This window comes from Acanthopagrus latus, chromosome 12 (genome assembly GCF_904848185.1).
Source record: "Acanthopagrus latus isolate v.2019 chromosome 12, fAcaLat1.1, whole genome shotgun sequence".
Taxonomy (NCBI): Eukaryota; Metazoa; Chordata; class Actinopteri; order Spariformes; family Sparidae; genus Acanthopagrus; species Acanthopagrus latus.
The window spans coordinates 3,067,358-3,093,600 of NC_051050.1; the positions used below are offsets into that span (position 1 = coordinate 3,067,358).

Sequence of the window (26,243 nt, forward strand, 5' to 3'; positions counted from 1 at the left end):
TGTTACAACTTTTTAGGGAAAGTGAGGACTTGTTTTAAATCATGAAAAAACACGCAGGAGTGGCTCCATACAGCTCGTCCAATATAATCCTTCCTGTAGTTTTTTTCTGTTTTCAGTCCCCAGATACTTCAGCTGTTTAGGAGAATGCTGTAACACTGATGTGCTGTGAAGCTCCAGAAATATTTTGTGGACTGCAAAACTTCACCTGACTTTCCATGAGCATGGGAGGAGGTTATGAGGACAGAATATTCATTTTTTTGGGTGAGCTGTTCCTTTAAATCATATTACAGACACATCATCGTTGACTGATCCAAATCAGGTTTCTGACACTCCTGTCGGTGCTGTTAATGATTATATCAGTAGAATTGTATTACTCTATGCGTGCAGCCCAATCAATACTGAGGTGATGTGGAAGCTCCACAGCACATGGAAAAAGTTATAATATGTGTAAACTTGACACCAAGCAGCAGCCACCAAGACCTGGAGCTAAAGCTTGGTACAGGGGCACCACAAGCAGGCACTAAATGTTGGCCTCCACAGGCTTCTGGACACAGAGGAAAGCAGACCTACATGGCTCCTTAAAACATTTAGCAAGGATTTTACTGTCGACAAGGCTGCTATAACCTGAAGTTAGTTTAATTAACATTTACCAGGAGGTAAGAGATGTTGGAATCTGGGCATGAGATCACAGAGCTTTCCTGGTAAAATCCCCATTACCTCAGTTCTTCCTTTAGACTGCCACATGTGTTATATGGTGGTTACCATGTGGATGTGGAAAAATATCCACTGCTGCATCATTTTATTTTAGTGCAGGACTGCAACATACATCTTAAACTATGAACATTTTGGTTTATGCATATACCAACTGCATGTTGCATCGCAGAGGGGTGTAAAAGGGGGTGTCACAGCATGGATAGTATGATCAAATTAATGTGTATTTGCACACCAAAGCATGTAACATTTTCTAGTAAACACTTGAGCATTGAGCATCTTGAACTGGGTTTTATGTATAGTTAAATGGGTCTCACTGACGTAAAGATATTCCTCATTGAACTTATATCTTACTGTTATCTATCACATTTTTGAACAAGGATTGAAAGGACTCCTGCTCTACCTGCAGTCATGGCTTGAAATCTTGTCAGAACCTCTAACATGTTTGCTTCTGCCAGGCAAAGTTGATAGGAGTCAATACGAGTAAAGACAAAACCAGTCCATGTATCTTCCAGTGTTGTAGAACATTGTGGCCATTTACTACATGGTCCTGTGGTTTTCCTCAAACTTTAATTTTGACCAAATGCAAGAAAAAGTGAGTCTACTGCTCTAGTCACAGAACGTTCATTTTTTCTGAAGCAGCCTAAATATAATGACTCTGTACTTTAACATCTATGCTTTGTCTCTTAAACTATAAATGGAGGTTAACTGGAACAGACAAGGTGCTAAAGGCCATTTGTACATGCAGTGATATCCAGACCTGAGACCAGGTTTTATGGAAACGTTTTGTGGATAAATCAGTAGCGTGGCTGAGATAAGATGTGGAAAATGAGGGTAGACGTAGCATTTTACAGGGCTGTGGAAAAGACCAGAGGGCACAGGTGGACATCCTGGGAATGTTCATAAAAGTTACAGGCGTCCAATAAACTGAGGAGCTCACCCATACTGCACCTGTGCAGACTGTTCCATTCTGACATACAGGGTGCAACAAGATGTATTCATTAATGTTGTGACTTCATTTCACTGAAATTGAGACTTCCCGTCAGGTTTATTACATAGGTGGCATTTTCACTGACATGAAAAAACAATATATATATTGGGAAAAACTGAATAATTTAATTTATGTTTCTGTACATGGACCAAAGCTGGGAGTTGGGAGGATAAAAAAATATGGAGAAACCACACCGAATAGGTTAAATCATGGATGCTACAGCGATAGGCTCAAGAGTCTTTCCCTTTCTTTTTCTGGTTCTCCTCTTGTGCATTGATTCGCTTTGCCAAACAGTTAATCAGCATAATTTTTCCTCACAGGTGGGCTCCACCGCTGTTTTTACATGCTAAGTTTGCCAAAAGCCACAGACAAGAGCTTCAAATTGCCAACAATGTGGGACAGTCTCATTATTTTCAAAATGCGTTGATAGTGTTTCATTTTCTTTTGGTATAATATTCTATATTTGCTATAATGCTTTGGGTGATGCATACAGGGATAGTATGGTTGTGATGGAGTGAGTCAGTCAGTAGTCAGGTCTACCTCAGCCCAGTCTTTTAGGCCTAAAGTTCGATAAGATCCCATTAATGTATACAAATATGTGAATTTGGGTGAATCTGAAGGTCATGTTTGCGCAGTAAACATGGCCACAGTCACTGAATTACTTACTGATGTAAAAAGTCTTACGATCATGTAGTAAGAGCTGCAGTTTTAAGGAGCGCCCTCTGTATTTGATTTCTAAGCAGATTTATGGACATTCATCCTCAAAAATCATCAGAGAACCGCGGACTGTTGATTCCAGCAGTGTGTTACATCACTCACATCAGTGCCAGCTGATGTCAAGTCTGGAGTCAGTACAGCTGATGTCAGCTGAACTGTGATTGATGAGGCAGACATCATCTCCTGTTGAAATCTTTTTGATCGTGGTTTATATTCTCATGAGCCCCTTCAAACATGTAATCTGAATACAATTTGGCATGTCAGTCACTAAAGGAATCACAGTAGGTCAGACCTGAGATATCCAAGCATCAACCCCTCAAAGATCACTTAAATAAATCCATGTATTGTCTCAATCTTTAACTCATTTGCACAATGAAAAGGAACATTCTAATAAACTATAAAACTCTGTTATAGTGACAGTTATAAGTTGTTGTTCTCATATCAGATCAGTAAAGAGGAACTACTTTCTCTTCATACTACGAGCAGAGCGAACAACTAGCAAAACTCAATCAGGTGTCAGTTTCTACATGTCTTATTTCCGAGTCGGTTTGCTGCAGTGACTCTGTGGTACATCATCTCTTACCATGCTGCTCAGTGTGTGGTCCAGCAGCCTGTTCCCAGAGGCCAAACAATCCTGTAACTGCTGAACTGGAAAGGGCCAAAGCCTTTTCAACTTATGCACTGGGGACACACGAGAGAGCTGAAGCACAATCAGTCAGTCTGAAGCAGCAGTCATCAGTGTCCGTCTTGGCTTGTCCGTCTCTACTTTAGTTGGACATAAAGCAGTTACTTATTTTCTCCTCAGGGTCCAACTTTCCTGCCGCAGGGCTAATTTTTCTGTCTAGCTCTGATCAATGTTGGGAAAACAGCAGAGATATACAGAGTAACTGTCATTTTTCAAAGTTCAACATGTCAGGGCTTTCATTTGTGTTTAGTTGTTGTAGTAGTTCCTGCTTTGCCTGATTTTCTCAATGTGGACTTTCAATAAAGTTCATGTCTCAAAGCTAATATCTGTAACTAATGTTATTCAAAATACCAGATGTTTTGTTCTCTGAAACATTACCAAAGGTGTGAACACTGAATATGTAGTAAGTGTTGAATCAATGCAAACACTACAATATTTAATTGATCATTCCATTGACAAAAAAAAAACTGCCATTATTTTAACAATCTACAGTATTTTATGATTTAATTAAATTATCAAACACCTACTCAGAACATTCTCTTGTTCAGTCTTCTTTAATGTGAGGATTTTTGGCTTTTGTCTGTTTTCTACCATTTGAACTTTGGGTTTTGGACTGTTAGTTGAAGTGGAATAAATTAAAGAACATCTGAATCTGAATCTTGGGCTCTGGGAGATTGCAATGGAGATTTTAGCCCAAGTATGCAAAAATCATCAAACAATATGTCTATTAAACTCTTTAAACATACCGAGACAAGTAGAGAAACTGAGAGTTCCTGGTGAGTTCTGAAATTAGTCAGTAGCCCCATTCACACTGCCGTTTGAATGCTGGGATGCTGCACCAATTCTCCGCCTCCTCCTCTGTGTGAAAGTACCAGAGGCAGCGAGGAGTGAAATTTCGCACCAGCGATGATCTGCCTCTGGAGGTAGCATTAGAGGTGCAGTACAGGTGAGCCAAACCAGTGTGAATGGATAAGTTGGCTGCGTGTATTGAGGGCGTATTGATGTGATGTGTGATAACTGCACAGGTCCCTCACACAACTAAATAAAGACAAATGTCCCACAGATCAACACCGGAGCTGCTTGGTTCTGTGTGAACAACCAATGGCAGAGAATTGGAGAACCGCTGCTGTGGCGATAATGCAGTCTCTTTGTAAAAAGGGCTAGTGTCTGAGCTGTTGCCACACACACAAATGCTAGCGACACACATCAAGTCTGTGCAGTGTGGAAGGGCAATTTTGTTGTCTGCACAATTTACCACAATGATTTTTACCAGATGCAACAGTGTCAGCTGCTAATGTGAGTCTGCGTGTGTGTGTCTGCGTGTGTTTGTGTGTTATTACTAGTGAGTCCTCAATAATGTGGTAATAACCACTGAATGTTGATGGGAATTGTGGCCTCAAGTTTATTTTGAATGCACCTAAACAAATCTTTGGTTTGGCTGTCAGTCTATCTGGTGCTACAAGCTTGTTACCTAATTGGCAATCAATACCCAAAGAAAAAAATGACGAGGGATGTTAGCAGTTTGAGAACATTTCCATTTTGCCAGCAAGGCAGCTGTTCACACACAACAACGTCCTGAGATGATGTTGGAAAATCACACTAAGAACATGTGGAAAGTTATGATTTCATCTTTAAACTTCTTGAAAACAGAAGTTGAAATGAAGCAGGGAAAAGCAGGGGAGGCTTCATCATTAATGATTACACACCAAGTTTACAAGATGTGTGCAGACTGCCTCATTGCCAAAGTATTAAACTGTGAGGCTCTGTGATGATGGTTAGGAGAAGATGGAAACCAGTTGTGGAAATATTGGGTAGCACCTCAGGCAATGGTGGACAGTATTTCAAATCTCATTATAGCTTGACCTGTGATGATGAAAGACTGAAACCTCACTGGCTTATGATCAGAATGGTCATTACACCTCATAATATCAAGGGCTGTGTGGGATACAAACTGTGGAAATGTTGCTTCTTTTATCTTTAGTTTTGAAATATGTTGCTGACAGTGCAACAAAAGTCTGTCCAAGACATCAAGTATACCAGGGGGAATCCAATAAAATAATGTGCTCACATATAGAAGACGGCGATGGATTTGTTGAATCTGCAGGAACTATAAATCTTTTCCCAACTCCGCTGTGGGTTGCATTTCATCCACACTACACCCAAATCCCACTGCAATACACTGGCTGTCCATGATATCAGCTGTGCTGGCAGCTGCAGCTTAAATATTACATGTGTATAACACAACACAAAATGTTTAGCAAATATTTGCCAGTGATGTCATCCCGATAGACACATGAGCGTGTGGTTTAATGTGTTTCAGCTGTGCTCTGTCTGCAAGACCTGCCTCTTTCCCTGCTTCTCTGACGCACAGCAGAGTCCAGTCCCAAGGCGTCCACCACCTCTTCACACCATTCACACACACTCTGCCAACAATACAGTGCTGAGCTGCTCAGCTGTCAACAGTTTTTATCACAATAGATAGATCTCCTATAAACAAATATAAACAAATGTTAATTTGTGTGGTGATGTTGGAAAAAGTACTACCAGACTGAGCTGTTGCTGCTGCACAACAATCATCGTATGTCGTTATACTTACTGATGTTCTTTACAGCCTTTTTGTTGCCTATCTGCTACTGAAATGGGTAGGGTTAATTCTACATGTGCCATCTAGCTGATATGTGGATACATGCTTCATTTTAAGCTGCTTCCAGTGCTTTTGCAGCTATTTCTACAAAACATGATTCATTTGAAGACACTTTGGTTTGTATCTCCTCCACAGTTTTGCTGCTACTGAGACAACTGGCATATCAGATTGCTTGAAATGCTATGAAGTAGGGTCTTTCTGCAGTCATTGGCTTTTAAATTAGAGTTGCAGGATATTTATCGGGCTAATCAATTAGTGACCTAGAAGAAAATGTAAAGAACCGGCTATTTATTGGTATAATAGTAATTCTAGCTTAAAAGAGACAATGATGCAAAGTCAAATTGCTTTCAATTACTTAAGCACAGGATCTACAAACTCTGATGGTGTCTGTTTGCACCTTCACAGTTGGTTTGCCATTGATGAATGAACAGAGGGAGAAGAAGAACAAGCACAGCACGTATTTCATGTTTCACAAGAGTTCAGAGAGGAGGGGAAAACTCTGACATTTTTAACACAACGTATATTTAACAGGTATGCATAAATGACAGGTTAGGGACTTTATTTCATGCAATTCATGAAATATTAGTTATCTTATTGGTCAAGGAGAGCAGGTAATTACCAGTTGAAAAAAATCCATATTGTGCATCCCATATTTAAGTGCAATCCCATAGACACCAGTAATATATACACATATCAGCCACCATATGCAGTACAAGCTCTGTTGAAATTTCAAAATAGTCAGTATTGCCCAATGATCCATTGGTCATGATTCCAGTCTGATAACATTTACAGGGTCTGAGTTATTGTGAGTAATAATGACTAATGTAATGCATTGAAGTCCACAGAGGCACTTTCAGTCCCATTGTATTTATAATGTATCAGCTGTATCCACAGAGTCTGAGCCAGAGTTTAACAGAAATAAATGTGAATGACACAGTGCTGCACACAGATGAACTCTGAAGTTGACGGCACTGATGAAATATTGTCTTTCGCACGTTGCTTGGACTTACTTGTGTACTTATTTACCTCTTTTAGTTTTACTTTACTTTTTTGTTTGCTTGTTTTCGTTTTCATCTGTTAACACCTTTGTAAACTGCTCTGTGGTATTGGATCACTTGTTAATGAGTGTTTTGGATAATCTCCTAAAGGTGCTTACTAGTGGCAATCCCCTCATACTAACATTGCAGAAATGTGAAATGTATCACTGTGTGTTGCCAGTCTCCTTCTCTTTAAAGACCAACCAATCACCAGCTGGTCACCAACAGTAAAGGTGAAACATTTTCATAAACTAGCTGTAAGTTGAATAACTAAATGATTTTGTGGTCATAATAGAGAGTAAACTCAGTCAGCTCTCTTTGGGCTGCAGCAGCAAAGACAGTTCACAGCACGCTGCCGTTTCCTAACTACTTGCTTTCAAGCAGTTGTAGCTCCACTGCAGGTCATTATGAGGCCCATCAGAGCAGGCTGTGAGCACGGAGAGAGAAGACAGAGACTGGAGAGCAGTCACGGGCTGGGGCATGTCCTCTATTATAAAGCACAGAAAGGAAAAGACACGGGATCGCATGACGTACAAAAGCCATTACAAGAAGCCCAAAGAATTCCTCCTGATAGAACACACACACACAGGAAGAGTCAGAACAAAGAAAGGAAGAGTCATGGCTCTGGTTTGACGCTCTGCTGCATCTGAATGTGTTCCGAGGCATGTTTCAACTTTGCACGATGGCACTATCATGACTGACATAATGTAACTTTCAGGGATCGTTGTTGTTGGACTGTAGAGCCTCTTAGTTTCTTTGTCGCTTTTGTCAACTATGATGTTGCCTTTTGAGTTGTAAAGAGAAATCCGACAATGATACTCTCCAGCACAAACACTCGAGCCAGATCATGCACCGAATGTGTCCACAGTTTTCCAGCCCCATCACTCCAGTATATTTCAGACCTGCGGCTTTCTGATGAAAATACAGCTCATTTAAAGCAACGAGAGTGATGTTAACCCATCTGAAAATTTCCCTGAAAAACTTTTTGGAACTAAAATATCAGCCCTAATCATCTTGAGCTTCCATTCCAAGAGCAGTTTCTCCTAACGTCTCACTGATAAACATCGTCTTCAAAGAGTCTATCATACATCACAAGGTTGTGAGCATTACTTGCAATTAAAAACAAATACAGTGAGTCATTGAATATTTGTTGAAAGCAGGTGTTATGTAACCAGTGATTACTATGACAACATAACAAACCCTGTCCAAACTCCTTCCACCTTTGATTTTGGCAAACTGTCTGAATGGACAGTCTCCACCCCGGTTCACAGATAAACATCTTCACTTGAGAAATCTGTGTAAGAGTCATATTATGGACAGAAAATCCCCAAATCAAACTAGGGAACTACTTCTTTCTGTTTCTATTAATGCAGAGGATTACAGGAGTTGGAATGAGGATAGGAAGATCAAAAAAAACAAACATGTTTTTTTTCTCCACTGAACCAGAGGAAAAACAAACAGGAAAAAAATTAAAGGTAAACATGTCTGTTTCCCAGAGATCCCTCAGTAAGTACAGGTCAAGATCCACATGCTCCAAACCTGTGATCTCACGGCAACACATGCAGCTGTGGACATGTGCGACTGGTCAGCTCTCCCAGAGAGAGGAAACCCGGGCTGGCTGGAGGAGAGGAATGGAAAAAAGAGTTCTGTGGGGCTGAGAGATGCAGGGGGCTGCAGGGGACAAGGGCTGAGGTGGGGGGACTGGGAGCCTCGGTCTCATGCCTCCATGATCTCCCTGTTGTCAAGGGGAGGGGAAAGGGGCGTCGCTGCGGCTCACGGCTTAATTACTTCAAGCAACAATAAGTGTCCCGCTTGTAATGGCAGGAAGACAGAGGGAGGTCGAGTCTCTGGGAGAAACTGAGTCCATCTGAGGAGCACACGTGAGCTGCTGCAGATACATGAAGTTACAACAGGAGAGCTTCAGACATCATCGCAGCTGGAACATTTCCTTCACTATTTTCATGGAGGATTGATTCTGACAGCAGGTGGAGGAAATAATATGAAGTTCCACTGAGAGAAAAGTGGACAAACGGAGGAAATGTGGAGTGACTGTGAGTGGTGACGACTTGAAGTCAAACTTGCCAGAAAGCCAAAGGATATAAGAAAAGAGATAAGCGGTGAGTGGAGCAATTATCAGTATCTATATCTTATCTATATAATGTTGCTGTATTCCAGCGGCATGTTTAAGCAACACTATGATACACACAGTAATATATTTCATCCAGGACTTTGGTTCTAGCTAAATATTCCACAATCATTCTGACTGACATACTGGTGTGTCAGTGGATTCACTGCCCTTTCATCAACCACTATTTTCTTCTTATCTATAGTCTGGAGTAGAAAAACTGACATTATATCAAACACATATTGTGTTTGTAGAAGTAAATCACATGTGTTTTTGTTGAGCTGGTGCTGAACAGGGAGCTGGCACGACATTTCTTTTGTCATTCCAAGTTTTACCCTGCACCGTTAAATCTCATGAAGAAACCCTTGTCAGAAGATGTACAGTGACTGAAGGGCAAACTGATCATTCAATTTACTCATCAAATGAAATCATCTGAGAACACTGCTCCTTATTAGTTTACTTCCCAGTGTGAATATAACTTTATAACTTTTGACTGTGAGCCTTTGTTTTTATAATTTAACTATATGACAAATCTTGTTCTGTGTGTTTTGTTTATCTTATTCATATGACTCATTAAGAATGAATACCACAACCACTCCCCCCAAACTCTTCCCTGGTGATTATATAAGATTATATTATGTAATATTATGCATTATCAATGATCCTGTTTTGAATGATGCCACTTGCGGTACATATTGTAATTATTAATCTTAGACTTAACACAGCTTTGCTGGAAAAAAAAACAAAAACACATCAGGATGATTTAGCTTCAATGATCTGAAGCTCTACTTTCAGAGCAAGTAAGGAATGACTTTCCTCCAGTACAATGCTAACTTAAAATTTGAAGTTTCAGTGCATTCAACTAAAGCTCATTATTATATTAGCTTGTCATTGTGTGACAAAAGTAATGCGCATGCAACTGTATGAAGTTCCTTTTGTGTCTTGATTATGCAGTATAATAGAAAAGGTTTGAGAGCAAAACTTTCCAGAGTCCAGTCAAAATACAACTGGGACACAGTTGAATATGTTTTGTATGTAGGAATGTCCACTGTCTCCTGACCCCTGGAATTTGGCAGCATTTCATGGTTATGAAATAAAAGAATTCCACTCGTGTACCACTCTTATTATTCAGGTATAAGTATGGAAATATTCAAATTAGACTACACTTTCAGGAGCTTTAACTGCCACGCAGAACACTGAAAATATGAGCCCTGCCAATACATCATTAAAGGAACAGTTCACCCAAAAATGTTAATGTGTGTAGCCGTGGACAGAGACTGACACATTGAGTACTCTAAAAAGTCCATCTGAACAGACTAGAATGAGAAATTGGGTACCTTACAGTTGCTCCTACTAGTAAGTAAGGAGAAAAATATGCTGAATAAAATTTGAAACAACAGACATAGAAATGTAAAGATATGTGCATCTTACAACTCCATAACCACAACCACAGATAATATTGAGTAGGTAATACTGCAATAGGTAATTATTGACGACAATTTACTATATTTGAAATTTGGGGTGTGGTTTGTGATTTATACTGGTGTGTCAAGCTCCACTGATGTAGCTCATCTTCTTACAGCAGCTTTACTCATTTATGACAGCTTCATCACATTCAAATGATTTTGTACAAATAAATTACAGTTACAAAATAGTTTACAGTGCTGTTGTCCCTAATAATGTAATACTCAAACACAACAACAGCAAACCAAGGGGATTTTGAAAAAGGCTTATAAATAAATAAATAAATTTTAAAATGCAGGACTTATTGTGAAAAGCTTCCTTTGAACTAATCCAACAACCTGACCCAGTATCAGTCAGTTCCATAAACAAAACTTCACCGGACTTCCTCCCCACCATGCAGTTGGAAAGTCAGGTGAAGTTTTGCGGTCCACAAAACATTTCTGGAGCTTCACAGCAGAACAGATTTGCAGCATTCTCCTAAAGCGCTGAAGGAGCTGGGGACTAAAACAGAACAAAAAGATACGGTGAGGATTTCAGCTTTAAAAAAGGTGTAAATAAGGTCCAACCATAATTTTGGATCTACACCAGACAAGCCGTGTGGAGAAATTTGATTCGTTTATTTTCAAAACCAGTAGACATCTATTTCAGTTGTATGCTACATAGAATGCTGCAGCAATGTTGTGTCATGAAGCTCCAGAAATGACAAACAAAACTCTATTTTCATTTTTGAGTGAACTTATCCATAAATCTTAAGATGGTAGTACATAACACAAACCTTTGTTGAGAAACAGTGTCTCCATTACTTGGTTTGTCCTCCAGAGAGCCTCATAAGCTCGCCTCTCCTCCATGAGTGGATGAACGCTTCCATCTGTGACGCGGTGATACGGTCGGCGGTTGATAATTTTATTTATTTAGCACCTATATAAATAATATAGTTTGGTACGAAGACAATAGTTCCTACATAAACTACAAACAACAAGGTCTGTAGATTACCTTGAGTAACAAGGTCATGATTTCTGGAAAGAGACATTGCTGTTGAGTTTGTCAAATGTATTTTACCAATATCTCCAAAACTCTGCCACAACAAAAATATCTAGATGGATAAACAGCACTACCTGTGCATGTAGAGGGATAATGTGTTTGCTTGATTGGATTGAGTGAATTGTCCCTTTAATCCTTCATTTGTTTATACAATGTTGCTCAAATATTAAGTATGACAGGAAGACATGTTGCCCATGTTTTAGCTGAGGTCATGACTCCTTTTTCCGAAAATAAATACAGATTTTCCTCTCATGAAGCCACACAGCTGACAGTGTGACTGGTAGACTGCACAAAGAATCAAACTCGATTACTGCCAAGAGTATGCTGATGTTATGACTTGTGGTTAAATCACATCACACCACATTTCATACACTGAATAAACATTTTCAGAAACTACTGAACCATCAACAGGCCAGGGCGATATTAGAGACGAATGAAAGAATAGCTCTCAGCCCATTCACCCTCGTGTAGGCACAAGAACTGTAAATTAATTCCAATAACCTCAACAGTTACTTCAGTGATTCAGCTTTTTCATTATTCGGCCAACACGTGAACTAAATCTACTGAATGAGGAGAGCTGGGTGTCTCGTTCCCGTCCCTCCCCTGTGGTTTAAAGAGCTCCACAGGCCTGTCATGCCTTTGTGTCCAGACGCCGACCTGCGTTTGTGGCGCAGACGAGTCGCAGCCACCGGCAACTGTTCCTGCTGTGTGTGCATGTGTGTGCATGTGTGTGCATGTGTGGGTTACAATGAATGAGCACCAGAAACAGACGCAGTGACAAAGATAGAAAGAGAGAAGTGGGAGAGAAGGCGGGATAAAGCATGCGTGACAAATTCATTTATCGCTGCTGAAGCTGCTGAATTATAGTGACGTCTACCACAGAGGGCTGTCTCCTGTCTTCTGTGTGGTCGTCTGTGTGTCTGCTGACACCTTTTAGAAGTTTGTCTGACAGATGGCGATCTAATTTTATGGGGTCTGCGCTGTGTTTCCCAGTGACAAGAGATCTCACAGATGCCCTGACCCACTGCAGCTAATTCTGACAGGTTTCATCTCTACATTGAGCTACAGTACGGGAATGTGTGTGTATGAGAACACAAAGAGATTAGCTAGGTTTGTTGGCTGTTGAGACATCAAGCCATGTGATGACCCCTGATAAAACTACACACAAGAACACACAACTGCATCTGAATAATGGTATACAAGTGAGCTTCAGCACACTCTGATGTCAGCTTCTGATGAAAAATTATGTCAAGAAGTTGAAAGTTGTGTATGATTGACTGTGAGGAGCTCCTGCTCAGTTGGTCTGGGGCCAAGCTGAATTACTTTATGTCACATTCAGCAGAGAGCAGGAAATAAACAATTGAGAGCACAGTGGCAGACAAAACACTGCAGTGCTCTTCAAATAACTGCACTGAAAACTACATTAACAACAAGAACTCATTCATCTAGTCTTCTTACCAGCAGCAAATACAGTACACAAATGAACAGATATGTTTTACTGTATCTTAGATGGATTACATTACATTCATAGGCCTGTTATTAGTTTAGTGTGGTCCTTCAAAAGATAGATAGTAGCTTTAATTATCGCTGGAAGCTGGAAGCACCTCAGGACACCTCAGACTTCATGCACAAAATCAAATTACTGATCATGGCAGGTGGTACGTCTGAAAAAGGTTCTCTCGTTTTCTTTGGCTCTGAGGGAGTTAAATTCAGTCAGAGAAAATAACCCTGATGATCTCAGCTGTTTTTGTCATCATGTTTCTCAAAAGTTCAATGAGTTCTCAAACATTATGTAATACTGAGTATCCCTTCAGTACTGATATATTCTTTTTAAGGACTAACCTACACTGATGAATTTTGGGTTGTAATGTGTAACAATTTGTTGCATTTACATGTATGAATCACTTTTTGAGGGAGCAGATTGTAACGTGATGGGGAAAATGAGACCCTCCCCGTCTCTCTCGGTTGCCTGTGGGCAATTTGTTTAGGTTTTTCAGTGCAGCTGGACTGTGGATGTCTTTATGATCAGCTAAGGTCCAATTTTCCACGAGGTTCGAATGTTGTGACTTTATGCATGTTCTCGAGAGCCTTGCTTCAGTGTCTCCGTCCACACCGCTAACAGAGAGCAACAGTAGCAAACATTAGTTTAGAAATGTTCTCGCTTAAATAACCTTATCAAACAGAGCCAACCTCCAGCACAGCGCAGAAGTTCCACAGAGCCCCTTTAACTAACAATCAAACATTTTTGACAAGTATGCTTTTGGGTTTGGTGAAGGAAAAACGGTCTTTGACATTTCTGTACTAGCTTGTCACTATATGGACATTTTTCTGCACAGAGTATATATATATGCAGAACATTGTGAAATTACTTTCACAACCCTCTCATAAAATCTGGATTCACAGATTGAAAGTGAATTGTGTGCATCCAGAGATACAGGCAGGGATAGCCAGGCTTTCAAGATCTGATAAGGAACCCGCATGTAATGCTGGAATCAGCAGATCTTCCCCTGGCTACTGATTCATTCCTGATGTTCAATCTTTCAAAAAAAACATTCTACTGAAGCTTCACGCTTGTGTGCTTTCAATTGTATTAGTTTATGAACTCCCACTGAAGGAGAAACATGTTATTTTCAGACACGGGAAATAATAATATAGTTTGTCCCATCTCTGTTGTTTCTTAAGATTAACAAACTTGACTTGGCCAGGTTTAAGCAGATGCTCAATTATCAGTTTACCAATAAAAGACCAGGATTCATTACTGAAAACCCACACAGGGGAGGCTGCACCTGTTTGTATTTATCTGCTATCAGTAATCACAACTTATTGTTAGAGAAGCAGAGACTTTTAACCACTTTGTTCCACTCAAGTATTAAATGATCTCTGCTATCTGATATCAACTTGAGGACACTGCTGTAGTTTGAGCTCTGACATACAACAAAAGAAGGAGAAGGAATGATCAATGGCAAGCTGACATGGTAGCTTAACTGTAGGCTATTACCACAGTTTGCATGCACTGTTACATATTTACATTGCTGTAACAGTCACAAGCAGTAGGCCTTTCAGCAATAAATATTACAAAAGAATCACAAATATATTTTATTGGTCATTGAATTGGAAATGAATGTAGGGGCAGTCATGTTAATTCTGAATGTATACAATTAACAAAACATGTTGTTTAGTTTTCCAGAAGATCCTTCTGCTCTTAGAGAGAAGAGACAGATGAGGTAAGAAGCTGAGCTGAGCTGCTAAATGGAGTTTGGATGTGTTTGCTTTACTGATTCTTTTGTTGAGTAAAGGTAACAGTCTTTCGTAGTTGGATTCAATGTTTACAATGCTAGTATACAACATTATTACTGTGTAAGGAGAAACCCTTTGGGTTAGCATCCACCACAGTAAATAATCACCATGTTCCACTTCCTCCAAAAAGCAGTTTGAATTTATGTGTGAATATGGTGAGGCACATCAGGCAGCCACAGCAGGAACAACAGAGCTTCATTATTTCTAAACATTGGATCAACTTACTATGATCAGTACTCGAAGATTCTGTGTTTGTGCAAATCTATAAACACTCCTGACTTCAATACGGTGAAACTCTCTTCTGTCTGCAGTGGAACACGTAGATTTAATGTTGTTATGTGAGCGACATGTACAGATTCAGGAAGATTAAATATGAAATCGAAAAAGGCTGGGAAAAATCATGAGATCCCACTACAGCACCACAGCTCAACACAGACCGTCTCAGCGGCACCAAATCGCAGAGGCCTGGAATAGCTTCAATGTAGTTTAGACCGCCTACAATAATCTCTTTCCGGACTATGAGCTCCCATTTCCACAACTTTATCATGTAAATGTCACACAACTGGAATTTGTTAAATGGCAGGGGGAATTCTGCCCCACCACAGACTAGAACAAGGTTTTTTTTAAGCTAGACTCAAAACAAGTTGTCTGTCTAATGATATCTAAATGACAACACAAACCAGCAGTGTTTCACATACCTTTAAGTCCACAATCACTGGGGTGTTTAGTCGGCAAACAAAGGACAGTGCAAAATGATGCTCACAGACAGTGTAGTTCGCTGCATCGCTAAAGAGATGCATCACTAAAGAGTTGCAGCCCTTTGATACCGTTGAAAAGCTAGCATTTCAACAAATGCTGCAAACATTTGACAGCCAGTAAAAATTGCCTGGGAGAACATACGTGTCACAAACAGCAGTTCCACAACTGTACAGCATGAAAGATGACATACTAAAGGGTTAGGGTTATTGTTTTTGGTTGTGTGTAATTCAAGTGCAATTTTTGCTAACAGAGACTGAGAGCCCTTTTTATTTATCGTTTCTGGTTGTTTTGTTTATTTGTTTTGGATATTTAAAATGTCTTCTTCACTTCCAATTCCAATGTTAAATATTCCTTAGAAATAAAAGTTTATTGATCTTTGAAAGGGTGGACTTGCATTATTATGCCATTATCATTGTATTAGTTGAAAAATGGTCTCAATATATTATCATTTATCACAATAATTTCTGGGACAATTTATCGTCCACCAAAATTTGTTATCATGACAGGCCTACTTGTGATGTTATAATTTACAGTTACACTTAAACTTTAGTATGGAGAGCTGTAGTGTTAAAATTGGAGACTGAAATAAAGTAACACAATACTGCCACTCCTCAAAGTAGCAAAGATGTTGTGTTGAATTATTTTTTTCTTGATAATAGCTTGTGGGCCATAAGACACTACCTGAATAACAGAGGCTCAGACCAAATTAATGCCCCTGTAGTTGAGATTTAAATAGTTTTATAGTTGGTTAAAAAAAAAAGTCCCCAGATTTCAGGAAAACACAGAGACAGATAGCAGCTTCTACCATTCATCTACCAACAATAAACCAACAGCAAAAACTATGAGGCCTTCTGCCAGAAATATTAACACATTAAGTACTACTGCTCATATAATCTACTTGTGTGAGTAATGAATTTGACTTACTGTCAGTCACCTTTAAAAACTCTAAACTTGATATTCACAGATCCTGTTATATTATTGGGAAAAGGATGAAGTCCACTAGCAGAGACTGAACTGGCCAGGCTGAGGCAAGAGTTGGCAGAACATGTTATGATGAAAAAAATATGATCTCCAACAACCCAACGGCTTGTGTCAGGGGAGATTTCCCTTTGTGTTTTCTGTTATTGAAAATTCCAATGCTATGATAACATTTTACCACAAGACCGACAGAATCAACATCAAAACACAGCGTGCCATTACACAAAGGTTTGAGCCAAGACTGGAAAAAGGGAACACATTCGCTGCAAGCCTTCAAACATTTTAATAAAAGGGACTTGTTTTCACTGTATGGGATGGAGTTGGGCCACTTCAAGCATTACAATTTATATTTGTGGTGTCTTCTTATCTGTAATAGTTTAGAAACAGTTCTACCGTTTTGGCCAGCAATTGATGTTGGCTTTGATCAATGCAGAGTGCAATCCAATCTAAAAAAAAAAAAAAAAATGTATTTAAGTATCAGGGCTGCACGATATTGGAAAAAAAAAACTGACACTGCGATTTTTTTTAACCCTGCAATATATATTTTACATTTTGGAGGATTTTCTCTTGTTCATTGCTCATTTTCAGTCTTGTTACCAGCAACTCACTCCATGTGCAGGGGTGTGGTCTGCTTTGGCACACTGAATTAGAACTCAAGTGATTGGTGGATCACTGTGCATGCACAGTCTGCATACACAGTGTGTGAAATTAGATGAGTTCATTTGCCTCCTACATTGCAAGCCCTGCATGTGACTATTGTGCACACATACATCATGATGGCAATGCTCAAACAATATATCGTGCAGCCCTATTAAGTACACTTAAACAGTATACTGTAAAGAAAGGTAACAATTCAAAATGAAAAACTTTTAGAAAGAGGTGAATATGCTTTTAAAGTGACTGCAATCAAAGAACCGAATGAGGAAATATTTTTCAGATCATGTTTCTTGCATCAGCTGACCAAGAAATGCTAGAAATATTTTCGTTAAGAATTAAAAACTGCTTGACAGTGAAGAAATATAAAATAATAATAAAATTAGTATTGTTTTGAGCTAAAAGTAACTACTGGATGTGTTTGCCAACTCATCTTTGTCTTTTTGGCTTGTTCTACTGCCTGTGAGTACAGTTTCAATCATGTGAAGATTACAAGGGGCGATATTAGTATGAAAAATACAAAATTCAATATTTGACATGACATCCAAGTAAATGCAAAAAAAAAAAAAATGCAATATGCCAGTATCACTTCAATGAATGATGTGTGAGAAAGGACATTTATTAATAATCTCCCTGTCTGTTCCAGAAATCCTTGGTTCGGGTGCAGCGGGACTGTGCTATGATTCTCCCTGTGGTGTTCTTGCTGGTGCTCCTGTTGCTCTCTGGACCATCTCTCCAGGGAGAAACTCAGGAAATAGGAAACAGCGATGAGGTCAGAGACAGAGAGTTTATCTTTGCACCAAAACGGCAAAAACGCACTGTGATTGATCACAGTGCTCTTCAAACAGACAAATGCTCCTATACATTCATTGTCCCTCAGCAGAAAAATAATGGGGCCATTTGTGTGAACTCCAAGGAGCCAGATGCCCTGCTGGAGAATAGGGTCAATAAGCAGGAGCTAGAGCTGCTCAATAGTGAGCTGCAGAAGCAGCGACGGCAGATTGAAGCATTGCAGCAGTTGGTAGAGGTAGATGGGGGTGTGGTCAATGAAGTCAAACTACTGCGCAAAGAGAGTCGCAACATGAACTCCCGAGTTACACAGCTCTACATGCAGCTGCTGCATGAGATTATCCGCAAACGAGACAATGCTCTCGAGGTGTCACAGCTGGAGACCCGTGTGCTCAACCACACAAATGAGATGGGGAGGCTGGCTACTCGCTACCGTGACCTGGAACATAAGTACCAGCATCTGTCAGCCATCGCAAGCAACCAGAGCGCCCTCCTGGTGCAGCTGGAGGAGCACTGTAAGCGAGGAGGATACTCATATGGAGTGGTGCAGGAAAGGAGCCGCCCTGTTCGTCCACAGCCTCCTGTGATGCCTCAGCCTCCTGTGATGCCTCACCATCCTGTGATGCCTCAGCCTCCTGTGATGCCTCACCATCCTGTGATGCCTCAGCCTCCTGTGATGCCTCAGCCATCTCTACAGAGACCTGTATTGTCTCCTGGAGGCTACAGGCCCTTCCATCCACCTACCTACACCCGCCACACCAGCAACTCCATGACCAATGAGATACAGAGTGACCAAAACTCCAAAGCATTACCACCTCCTTTGCCCACAATGCCAAGTGCTACATATAGCTTCACAAATGAGCCCACTGGTAAGTAGAAGAGCACAATGACACTTTCATATCTTCACACGTCTTTTTAATCAAAAGATTACAGCTGCTTCAACTGAGTTCCCATAATATCCTTCTAACATCAAGGGGACTCTGACAGCACAGACCTCCACCAAGGCCAATAGTCCAGATATTTGTTATGATATTCTCATTTGCAAGCACAACCACTATATCTGGATATATTTCTATCTATTCTATTTGATATAAATGATTAGAATTATGTCAAAATATGGATGTGCATATCATAAGCCTCAGCATCTCAGCTATGCATTGGTTATGTACTTCTAAGTTGCAAATATTTCATGCACATTGCAGACTTTCTAAAATGAGATAAAATAGATTTTTGGACTATCCATGTAATAATTTCTGACAATGTGTTGTAGTTCAGGTCAGAAGAGGCTATCACAATTGGTACAACTGGAACTCTTTGTTCTTTTAGTATTATGAGATTTGAATAAAGTATCGCCATTTAAAGGATTTTTCTCTGTGTGTCTATGTAATGTCGACTGCAGTTACCAACAAATTTAGCTCAGTTTTGCTCACAGTAATATTTACTGCTGCCAACATCACAGAGACTGGAAAGCATTTGTCATATTTGGCACATGTGCCTCATGGTCAACAGTGACTTCACTTTTCCAGGAGCTCTCTGTCCATATGTTTTACCATTTGATTGTCTGTTACTTGTGCAGGTTAGAGTTATGCTGCGATATTCCAATGTTGGTGAAAATGAATGCCTGTCATGAAAGCCTTTGTTGGTCAATATACAGTACACAGCTCAACATTCAGTCTCTCTTGCAGGCCCTTTCAAAGACTGTCTCGAGGCTCTGGAGAGCGGATACACCACCAGCGGCATGTATCTCCTGAAACCAGACAACGGCAACCAACTTATGCAGGTCTGGTGTGACCAAAGACACGACCCTGGTGGATGGACTGTCATTCAGAGACGCCAGGATGGCTCTGTCAACTTCTTTAGGAACTGGGAGACGTATAAGGTACAAAAAATATATTCTGAGCTTATTATGAGAAGGTTCTAGATAAATCACCAGCCCAAAATGATTGGTTATCGGCTGATGATGAAATTATAGCCGATAATAAAACCGATAATACAAAGCCAAATTGCATTAGTTGACTTAACAAGTGCAGCATTTACGCACAGTATGTGGCAGTACGCGCCACTGGTGTTACACAAATGTAAAAAAACACAGTATCAGTCCATATCCACCTGGCTTTCAGTCCAAACGTGTGATCTACCAGGGAGTGGGTATGTGTGCCAGTGGCTGTAAGGGCACTCCTGTCTGGTCTAAAAATTTGGCAAGAAGGCCATCAGCCATACAGTGAGGGCATACCCTCATTCAACTATGTCACATTTTTATAAAATTTAGTTTTATAAAAGTTGGAGCTCGATGGTGGTTTTTAGAATTACAAATAATCTACCAATCAGCCACCCATCTCCACCAGCTCCTTGAACCAAACACTAACCCACGAAATTATTCTGCAGCACAAAAGAGTCGTTTGATCAACTTGGCTAACAGCCACGACATGGCAGTTTGTATTCAATATTATTTGGATGTCAAAAGAGTGATACAGCTTTCAGGTAAGCAATGAGAATGGATCTGGAGAAGGTTCTATGATCTGTGTATGTGTGCAATCTACAGCACTACTGATATTTGGCAATCAAACTACAGCAAAAGCACTCTAAATCTCTAACTGCTGGTTAGCAGTGTACCGGAATGATATGGATGATATTTTCGCTTTTGGTACTCTTGGAAGTGCACGGCTCAAAGAGGACTGTGAAATGCCTGACCTGTCTCCTACCTCTCTTTGAAATTATCCTGTGGCCAAAAATGAGAGTGTGCTGAGAAGTTGGAGGTGTGGAGGTACAGGATTTGACCATGGTGTGTTCCGCCTAACCCAAGGGTCCAGGTTATTGCACTTATCCATAAGCAGTGCTAGTGGCAATCATTAGCGATTCAGTAGCCATTCATGTGTCTCATCAAACAGATCTGTGTGATCTCTAAAAACACTCTCCGTGAGGCCTGGCTTTCCAAAGCATCTATTATCAGTAGGTAAGCCATGAGTCAGGTGCTGAACACACACAGTCATCCCAGGTTTTTTTATAGTCTTAATTAGGATCAATTGACCAATAGTGTTTTCATCAAGAATTGAACAATCCAATCATTAAAATTCCTCTAAAACATATAGGCGTATAATCATTTTTTTATGTTCCTAAAATTTAAAACATATGTTTGCACTATGTTGCATATGTTGCACTTCTAAGTATGCACTCGACCACTCTAAAAAATGTTCTCTTACCAAAGATGAGTTCAAAAATAAGGAAAAATATTGGTGAATCCCAGAAATCAAGGAGTACTTACAAAATACGGGAAATTCATAGATACAAACAAAACAGGAAACAATGTGTTTGTATAAAACTTCTTGTATGAGGCCTGCGTCAAGTCTGGTTTCCATGGTTACATCTGAAATTTTATTTGTGCTTTACAGAGCGTAAAGTGCAGGAAACTGGTACTGTTGGGTACTGGCATGGAATTGTACGTACCAGTATAGGTTTAAATGTGAACACTACCCAACCCTATTCTTACATAAATCTTCCATAAAGCTGAGTCATGACTAGGCATGACTTGTTCATGTTAGAAGCTAAATGAGTGTCTGCTACTGGAAAACGTGCTGATAAAATGCGGTTATCCACATAGGAGGACGTACAGCTTATTTTGGGTTGAGATTTAGAGTCCCCCCCCCCCCATTCATTATACAGGAAAGTTTAAAAGTAACATTAAGTTACAGTTAAGTGGGCCTGACTCAATTTAAAAACTGGTTTCCAGCAGGTTCCACCAGAGCTAGTCTAAGTAATGTGGACATGGCTGCACATTCTAATTTGTGGAAAAGTAACACTTATCAATCCATCAATCTTTATTTTTATAACGCCAACTGAAAACACAAGTCATCTCATGACACTTTCCAAATTGAGCCGTTCTAAACCATACTCTTAAATTAATGTATTTACAGAGCCCCAACGTTTCCCCCATGAGCAAGCATTTGGTGACAGTCGTGAGGAAAAAAAAACTGTCTTTTAACAAAAGAAACCCTCAAGCAGAAATTGATTCATGGCGGGCAGCCATTTGGCTAGACCGGAAAATCCCAGTTAGTCAGAATTACCTTTACAGTGGCTATAGGCATGCGGTTGGCTGAAGGCTGCAAGGGAGGGGTTTGGTTACACAGACACTGTCCTAAATAATGACATTTGGAACTGTGTTGCTGTATAAAAAAATTGGAATTGTACAAACAAGAATTTGGAAAGCTGTTGTGTTGATATAAAAAAAAGATTCAATTCAGTGATTTCTGTGATGAGATATCACATTCTATTTAGCCTGTCTACAGCTGAAATCCTGAAATCCAATCCTTCTCACAGCGTATTACATAAGTAATCATACGAAAAACTCAACAAAATCAAATCTATGAGATCAGAGCAGAGCTAAAATCAATTCAAATAAATTAAATATTTTGCAGCCAGTGCAGTGATCCAAGCACTGTGTCACCATGCAGTGTTTCCCATTTAATACTGGTGGAACCCACATTACGTAAAGTCGGGTGCACAGGGTGAAACACTTAGTGGCCAAAGATTAACATCCTGTGGCCTGAAGTGAGGACATCCCAATCTGCATAATCTTCTCAGTACTTTGAACTCAAGACCGAAACACAATGGAGTAGTTCCAAGTTCCAACCTAATCATTCCGCAACCCACACTCAATGAGTCAACAACGCACTTAAGGCCAATTTATACGCTCACATTTGGCAGGGACAAGGACTCCATCCTGATTGAAGCCATGTGTTGTGTAATTGAAGCCAGGGATTCAGACAGTGAACTCTGGTGGAGAGGATCTTAAACACATCCTGCCATTTTGGCCCCTTGCTCCAACGTCATACCATTTTTTAAATGATGCTTGGAAAACATGGGTGGTTTGTTGCCGAAAGTCCAAGGGTGTACCCAAGGGGAGGAAAAACAACTTCATTTTTAAAATAAGATGATTGCTGTGGCATTTTCTATTAAATCATACTCATTGTTCCTGACATATTCAATTGCTTTCTCCTTTTTTAGCAAGGGTTTGGAAACATTGATGGTGAATACTGGTTAGGACTTGAGAACATCTACTGGCTGACCAACCAGGGCAACTACAAACTCCTGGTGACCCTTGAAGACTGGACGGGGCGCAAGACCTTTGCAGAGTATGCCAGCTTCCGTGTCGAATCCGAGGAGGACTTCTACAGGCTTCGAGTGGGCCGATACCATGGCAATGCTGGAGACTCTCTTACCTGGCACAACAGCAAGCAGTTTACCACACTGGACAGAGACCATGATGTTTATGCAGGTCAGTGGTATAGTGCAAGAGATGGCAATGCTAACTGTTGGAGGGCTATCACTTGCAAAACTAGTAATGTTTTGGTTTACATACTGTATGCTAGTCCTTATAACTGAATGAGGATGAGTAAATCATTATTGGCTGTATTCGTGGTTTAGTTATGTACTCACAATGACAAGTTGATACAGGCACTGCCCTGTGATAGACCAGTGTGAGGGCTTGTGCTGCCTCTCACTCTTAAACCTGGGTTAGGCCAAGAGGCTACCATGGATGGATTCAAAAACAGGGTACGTCAGCATTCTGTCCTCTGGCTCTATGGGCATACATTACATGGCACCACCAACAGCTACCAGTGTTTGGTACTGTAGGGTTTCCCCCACATAATATTCTAGAATGTTTAATAAGAAAGTAGGACCACCTCGCCTGAAAAAAAGACCCCCTATACTAGCATCAAAAGAAAGCTCATTGTTTACAGTAATCACAACTAAAATACACTGAATTTAATAAGGTAAAATTAAGTTATAGAAGCTATACCAGACAGCCAAACACACATTGTAACTTTGTCCAGGGACATTACTGCACTTACTAATTGTCACACAACTCCTAACCTCCTTTTCCCTTGCTCCAATCCTGCCCCTTGCTCTCTCTTGCTCAACCACACACTCCATACTCCAAAGCAGAAAAGATGGTAGTTTCCTGCCAGAGCTGATGCCTGACGACCAGTGACTCTGGACAGAATGAGGCTAGTCTTGGCTGCACATGGCAAAAAACCCTTTTTTATCTCCTTCCAAAACACATCAGTGATCAGATTTTCTTTATAAAAAGAAGAACAAGACCACAAGTAGAAATCAACCATGACATACCAATACAATCCCAAGTGCTGGTTTACATTTGTCCACAGAAACCACTGCAGCAATCCCACGTGGACAAGAGTGTGACAGACACACAAACACACACACAGGAGATGCCACAAAGCATGCTGGGAGCTTTTGTCTTTAAGACCAAACACATACAAAAAGACCGATCACACAGAAATTGGGTGAGAACAGCAGCGCCGCTGTTGAGCTCACCAATTCATAATCAGTCTTAATTCTGTCCCCTTAACCAGCACAATGCCAGCTTGCTTGTCCACCAGTTGGTCTGATTTGATTCCTTGTGTCTCCAGGTAACTGTGCCCACTACCAGAAGGGAGGATGGTGGTACAACGCCTGTGCTCATTCCAACTTGAACGGCGTGTGGTACCGTGGTGGGCATTACCGCAGCCGCTACCAGGATGGGGTCTACTGGGCCGAGTTCAGAGGAGGAGCGTACTCTCTGAAGAAAGTTACCATGATGATACGACCTCATGCAAACACCTTCCATTAACTCGTCAGTCATTCAAACCCGAAAAGATTTTAGGGAACATTTCCAACAAAGGGATTCCATTTCTATATCACAAACACATCCTTGATTCACTTTTTATTCTTCATTTTTTTCTGTTAGATGCTTTACTGTATATTCATAATGTCATGTCAGGTTGCAAAGGCTCATGCAATGACACAACAGAATTTTTTGTTCCCCTTACAGATATAGGTTACCTAACCCTTTCTTGTTTGGGCTGTTATGTACGGAATCAAATATCAATATTAATTAATAGATATTACAAATAAATAGAAACAAAGGAATCATATCCAGAGGTCAAATCTGACTGCTAGCAAAAAAACTGCTACTTCAAATTTATAGTGGTACTTTAATATACATATTATGTATGTACAACATACACTGGGATCAATTCTACAGGATGGACATTTTTTATTTTGATAACATTTTCAAAAAGGTTTCAGTAAATCTGTCTACTTTACCAGGGTCATTTCCTTTCCAAGTGTTTTTCATTTGAATATTTGGATTTGAAAAAAATGTTTACAGAGAGCGAAGGCTTAGACTGGGTATGAACAAAATAGTTCAAGATTGAACTGAAGTACCAGGAACGTGAACCAAACAGCTTGTTTCCACTAATGGTGCGGATACAGATGTGATCATCACTAAATTCTCATCCACCATTGACTGGTTTATTTTCTCCAAAGACAATTATGGAATTTCGATTATTTGACACTGAACATTCTGTTACTTGATATTTTGTGCTACGACTCACTAACTTTATACTTTTTGTGCTCTTCAAAAACAGCATTTCTTCCTTGGATGAAATCATACAGGAGCACTAAACCTCTGTTTTGTTTTGTTTTGTTTTTAAAGGAACAGTTCACAATTCTGCACTTAGTTGTTTAGTAAGTTGGAGATAGGATGTGGTTAGCCTAACTTACCATAAAGAGGAGGAAATTAAATCGACTCTGTTCAAAGTAAAAACAAACCGATCAGTAATATCCAAGCTGATCCATAACATCTATGTAATATGGACATTGTGAATTAGATCAAAGCCTTTTAATGTTGACGGAATTTACAGAAATATGTCACAAAAAAACCCCTAAAATGTGCAAACATAATTTCACTTCAGGTTTCCCAGGTAAAACAGCTACAGTACACTTCAACAGAAACCAAACAGAACAACTCAGTTATTTCATCTCCTCACCAAAGGTTTCCTGGTCTGTTGAAAAGATCAGTCACTGTATCACTGAGCAGATACAGTATGTACCAGGTACTCTGTGTATATATATGCTGTTTTGTTAAGATTATTTATAGTCTGTATGTAATCCATCTTGCAATAAACAATGTACAGGCCTGCTTGTTTTTCCACTGATCTTTTTTCATTCACCACCACACTTTCATGATTCACTGAGTACTCGATACTAAACTCCTCTAGCATCTTCTTTCATTCTCAGGTAAGCAAATTCAGTCCAGCCACCAAGTCAAAGCTCTTCTGCATTTCACATATCAGACTACAATCACAGATTACATTTCTGTTTTACCAGTAAAACAAAGACCAACACTGTAAACAGAGTCAATATGTCAATATGAAATGTCTAATTTCTTGAAAACTGCAGCCCAGCCATGATTCTAAGGTACTGTTAATAATCATAAAATGCTGCTGTGTTTTTGATGTCCTTGCCTTTTCTTGTTATTTTTGCTTGTTCTCTCTGAGCAGATGGCGTTC

At 40.0% G+C, this 26,243-nt stretch overlaps 2 protein-coding genes across 4 annotated transcripts in view; one reads left to right on the plus strand and one right to left on the minus strand.

The window, feature by feature from the left end:
* The window catches only part of LOC119029950 (ras-specific guanine nucleotide-releasing factor RalGPS1-like), a 91,530-nt gene that overhangs the window by 33,012 nt on the left and 32,275 nt on the right, over positions 1 to 26,243 (minus strand). The window lies entirely within an intron of this gene.
* On the plus strand, positions 8,486 to 25,891 carry LOC119029951 (angiopoietin-related protein 2-like). Of its 2 annotated transcripts, XM_037117200.1 has the most exons (6): positions 8,486 to 8,902; positions 14,595 to 14,639; positions 17,750 to 18,761; positions 19,578 to 19,771; positions 22,894 to 23,164; positions 24,321 to 25,891. In XM_037117200.1, the coding sequence occupies exons 3-6, from the start codon at positions 17,783 to 17,785 to the stop codon at positions 24,518 to 24,520; spliced, it is 1,644 nt and encodes a 547-aa protein (XP_036973095.1). In that variant the 5' UTR covers positions 8,486 to 8,902; positions 14,595 to 14,639; positions 17,750 to 17,782; the 3' UTR covers positions 24,521 to 25,891. The 2 variants fall into 2 exon arrangements, with proteins under 2 accessions (XP_036973095.1, XP_036973094.1); XM_037117199.1 differs by lacking the exon at positions 14,595 to 14,639 and having other exon boundaries at positions 8,487 to 8,902.

Bases quoted from the DNA above. Each gene is read 5' to 3' on its own strand.
- LOC119029951 (XM_037117200.1), top strand. From the start codon at position 17,783: ATGATTCTCCCTGTGGTGTTCTTGCTGGTGCTCCTGTTGCTCTCTGGA. The intron at 19,772-22,893 runs GTACAAAAAATA...CTCCTTTTTTAG, and splicing joins GGAACTGGGAGACGTATAAG to CAAGGGTTTGGAAACATTGA. The intron at 23,165-24,320 runs GTCAGTGGTATA...TTGTGTCTCCAG, and splicing joins AGACCATGATGTTTATGCAG to GTAACTGTGCCCACTACCAG.